This window comes from Nicotiana attenuata, unplaced genomic scaffold (genome assembly GCF_001879085.1).
Source record: "Nicotiana attenuata strain UT unplaced genomic scaffold, NIATTr2, whole genome shotgun sequence".
Taxonomy (NCBI): domain Eukaryota; kingdom Viridiplantae; phylum Streptophyta; class Magnoliopsida; order Solanales; family Solanaceae; genus Nicotiana; species Nicotiana attenuata.
The window spans coordinates 35,838-40,069 of NW_017676730.1; the positions used below are offsets into that span (position 1 = coordinate 35,838).

General features: G+C 35.2%; 1 protein-coding gene across 1 annotated transcript; it reads right to left on the reverse strand.

Moving 5' to 3' along the window:
* Window positions 1-989: 989 nt before the first annotated feature.
* LOC109221189 (uncharacterized protein DDB_G0292642-like) lies at window positions 990-2,283 on the reverse strand. Its single transcript, XM_019385654.1, has 2 exons — window positions 1,447-2,283; window positions 990-1,308 (listed from the first exon to the last, which is right to left on the reverse strand). The coding sequence occupies exons 1-2, from the start codon at window positions 2,160-2,162 to the stop codon at window positions 1,236-1,238; spliced, it is 789 nt and encodes a 262-aa protein (XP_019241199.1). The 5' UTR covers window positions 2,163-2,283; the 3' UTR covers window positions 990-1,235.
* Window positions 2,284-4,232: the final 1,949 nt, after the last annotated feature.

A 4,232-nucleotide genomic window follows, 5' to 3' on the forward strand; every position in this document is an offset into this window, starting at 1 on the left:
ATGGACATTTCCTTAGGAAGAACCTAGATCTTTATGGATTTGCTAGGAAAGTCCTTGGAATCTTCTAGGCTTGTAAAGAATTCTAGAGAAAGCCCTTATCTTGTAAATATTAAGGACTTGTGTAATAATTAATATTTACACACTAGCCCCTAGGAGACTAGTATATAAAAGGGGGTCATTCATTTGTAATTCATGAAGCAAACAATTCAAGTTCTCTCTAATACAAAGCTTCCTTCAGCAATTCTCTTGTGTTCTTTCTACCATTCTCTTAGCGTTCTTGAGTGTAGTAAGGCTGACTTGGCATAGCAAGAACGTGAGCAAATTGTGCAAGATCGTGAGCGAGTTGTCAAGTACCGCATGTGTACTTAGCTAACAACTAAGGACGTGACATTTATCCCTATTTAATTGGGTAAAAAAAGAAGATCACTTCGTACAGAAGCAATACACCCGAAGGAGAAGTCATTTCTAACAATTTTAAAGGTGAAATAAAAACATTATGCTAGTCATTTTTTTCAGCTATGCTACACATACATTCGTGCTACATATTCACAGATATTGTTGGAATTATGTGCATTTTAATATTGAAATTATAATACTCCATTCGTTTCAATTTATGCGACTGTATTTGGATTTCGAGAGTAAAATAAATTATTTTTTTACCGCACTTTTTTTATATGCTTTTTAATCAGTCTTAAATTCAAATAAAAGAGGAGAATTACCATATACTGCTAACATAAGATATCCTAATTATAATGAATATTTGATTACTTTATGAATGAAACTTGCTCGCCTAAATAAAATGAGTGTGTAGAGCCAGCGGAGTCGATAAGACGATTCATATGACTGTTCCAATTAGTTTGACATTAGGGCGAAGTTAATGAATTGATTGCTTTTTTTGTTATGCACCTAATTAAGTCTCTAGCTTTTGACTTGGGAAAAAAAGACGCATAGAGTGTCTTAGCTTTTTGGTCTCCAATTCAAACATCTTATAACCAAAACAGGTGAACGAGATCTAAGGTCCAATTAGGAAGCTACAGAAGTACATACTTTACAACATTTTGGACAACACACCAAATTAATCACATTATAAAGTACTAACTAAGAGCAGTATAATTTTGTTCCTATTTTTTTTCTTTTTTTTTTTTGTTTTTGTAATTCTGAACCTTCTGGCTAGTACGTAGACAACAAACATCCAGCATCTGAATTGGTACGAAGAATGCAATCCGATATGATCATTAACTAATCTGGCAACTCCAATGCTCTTCACTCCATGTTCCTCCACATATATAGCAAAATTCAAATTTGCACCTGAATCCACAATACATAGGATTAAGCCATATGTAAATTAAACACGTCAATTAGTTAATTTAAATTACTCTAAATCAGTAGTATAAATTATAAGGAAATTAAACCTCCCACCACCACAAAAGAATAGGATTAACTAACCAGCAGGTTATATGTATACAGCCATCAGCCCTCTGCACAACGTGTTTGCATTGAGGGCATTTCATCCACTTAGATTTCTTAGCAAGTTCCTCAACTTTTATATCATCTCTGTCTTTTCCTTCCTTTTGAAACTTGTCACAATCAAACCCAGTATGCCAAGGGACACCACATGGCGCGCAGAACAGCCTTCGACATAAAGGACATAACTCAATTGTGCCTTGATCACGATCATAAAATAGCTGCCCTGAACAATCTCTATAAGGACAATAAATGTTTTCACAAGCAAGAAGACTTGACTCGCTCAATAATCCCTCTTCCCACCTCGCGAAAACATTTTCTGGAATAATTGTCTTACAAGATTCAGGTTCAATTATTGCGCGACATCTCAAACCTGGACAAGTTACAGGAAAAATATTCTGTTGAATCTTGGATTGGACATGTAAGCCTATGCAGTCAGAACAGAAAGAATGATGAGAGCAATTCTCGAGTTTGAACATTTCATCTGTTCTTTTTGAATCTAGGCAAATATCGCAGTAACCTTGGGATGATTCAGGGGATTCTTGGATTGTTGATGATGACATGTGATGATGGAAGATTTCTAATGAGGCTCCAAGAACCTCTTGGAGCTGCAATTCCTCGGTGCGCTCATCATCTAATACTATGAGAGCGCGAAAATCTTCATTTTCATCAAACACTTTTGAAATTATGTCTGCCATATATGGAATTGATCACTGGTTGTTTTAGAAGTTTTCTTGAAGATCTTTGCTGAATTGTGAGAGTATTTGATGTATTGCAAAGGGTTTTATATTGTCCTGTTATTGAATATTGCATATAAAATTAAGGACAAATTAAGTTGTCTTCATTAAGTTACACAGAAAATACTTGGAGAGCAAGACTGAAGACTTGGTGCAAATTGGGATCAGTCTTCTATGTGACACAAGCAAAATGCTAAGCAATTGACGTTTGCAATTTTAACCATTTCCTGTTAACTCCTTATGCTAAATGCTAATCACATGTTCCTAGTAGGGATCGGATCGGATTTAGCATATTTCGGATTGAAATTTCGGATTCTACAATATGTAATCTGAATCCGACCCGAATTAATATCGGATCGGATAGATATTTCGGATTTTCGGATCTTATTATACGTATTATTAAGGCTATTGCTAATCTAATCGGCTAAATCATCTGCCTTATCTTCTTCTGTGTTCTGTGCTAATACAAACATCTCTTTGCTTTTTATCCCTTTTATCAACATTGCATCTTCTGGAGGTTCGAGTTGTTATGCCTCTAAGTTGCAAAACTCATACCTATATTTTATTTGTAGAAGAGGCAATACAGCAAGAAAAATTCATGTTTCTGCAATTATGAGGGTACTATGGTGTCAATGTAGCTAAATCCACCAATTGTAAAGGTAATAATTTGGAGGAAGATATAAAGGAAGTACTGGATATCTGAAATTAAAGTTTAGTATTTATATATGCCTTAATAATTTCGGATTTTGGATCGGATCGGGTAAAAATTATACCAATCCGAATCCTATCCGGATATCCGGAATTTTATAAACATAATTCGAAATCCGGTCCAAATATCCAAAATCCAAAATCCGAAATTGAGCGGATAGGTTCGAATTTCGAATATCCAATCCCAATGCACAGTCCTACCAATAGCTAGTGGTTGTAATAAATTATGTGGGATGTGATGTGAAGGATTTTCCACCCATTGACGAAGTCGAAATCAACTTAAGGTCTTCGGAAATAAATTAAGTGAAAACTCCGCCTATAAACTAAGTAATATTCCACCGTCCAAAGACGAAAAAAGAATAGAATTTAATATACATATAGATTCTTACTTGAGGATGTCAAGATGCTACAGTACTGAAAAAACACTTACTGGCATTTGGTTGAGAAGTTCTAAGAATTGAGATGGCAAAAATAAAGCTGAACTTTTTCAAACGCTTTGTTTGGACAGTTTTTGTCCACTAATGCTCGAATTATCCTAGAAACTGTTCTGTGTGATGAGCCGTACTTCTGGTACATAAGTTAAACCGTTTAAATATGGGAAACAATGATTATGCCAAAAGTAGAGCTATGATTTAAACTTTAAACAGAAAAGAGAACATCACTCCATTCCATTGCTCAGTTGAACATATGTAATAAGATTGAATCAAGAATTCAGGTAACAGAGATAAATTCAATGCTAATCATCATGTTTACCTCGAAAAATATGAGTAACAATTAAAGATAATTTGTGGTTTTAAAGATACGTGATATATTCTAATACTAGTGATTATATGAATAATATTGAGCTTAAGTAAGAAGAAATAATGAACCAAATCAATGTTATCAGAACAGTAGGGGCCTCGAGCTCGTCTATCCAGGGACCTCGAGGTCAGCTAAAACCAATAAAGTATGAACAATAAAATAAAGGCAATAAAGCTGAAGAATAATTGTTGAGCACGTTAAACAAGAGAAGAATAAAAATGTTCTATTGCAGTGAATGATCGGTTCTTTACAAAATGATTGGGGTCCCCTTTATATAGGAGGAGAAAACCCCACTATAGTACCTTGCTCATAAAGGTAAAGAATTCTATTGGTACAGGTGTAATACGGCCTAGTACGGACCTGTACAATTTCGTACAACCCTTATCCTATAATAAATGCCCAAATCCACGTGTCCTTGAGAAATTCCCGCTCTTCTTGATTGACTTCGAGACAATGCTGCCCTCGATGCTGTCCGTGCCAGGCGTTCAATCAGCTTCCTCGAGGTAGGTGTCCCTTAGACGG

Bases quoted from the DNA above. Each gene is read 5' to 3' on its own strand.
- LOC109221189 (XM_019385654.1), bottom strand. From the start codon at position 2,162: ATGGCAGACATAATTTCAAAAGTGTTTGATGAAAATGAAGATTTTCGC. The intron at 1,309-1,446 runs GTTAGTTAATCC...TTGTGGATTCAG, and splicing joins TGTATACATATAACCTGCTG to GTGCAAATTTGAATTTTGCT.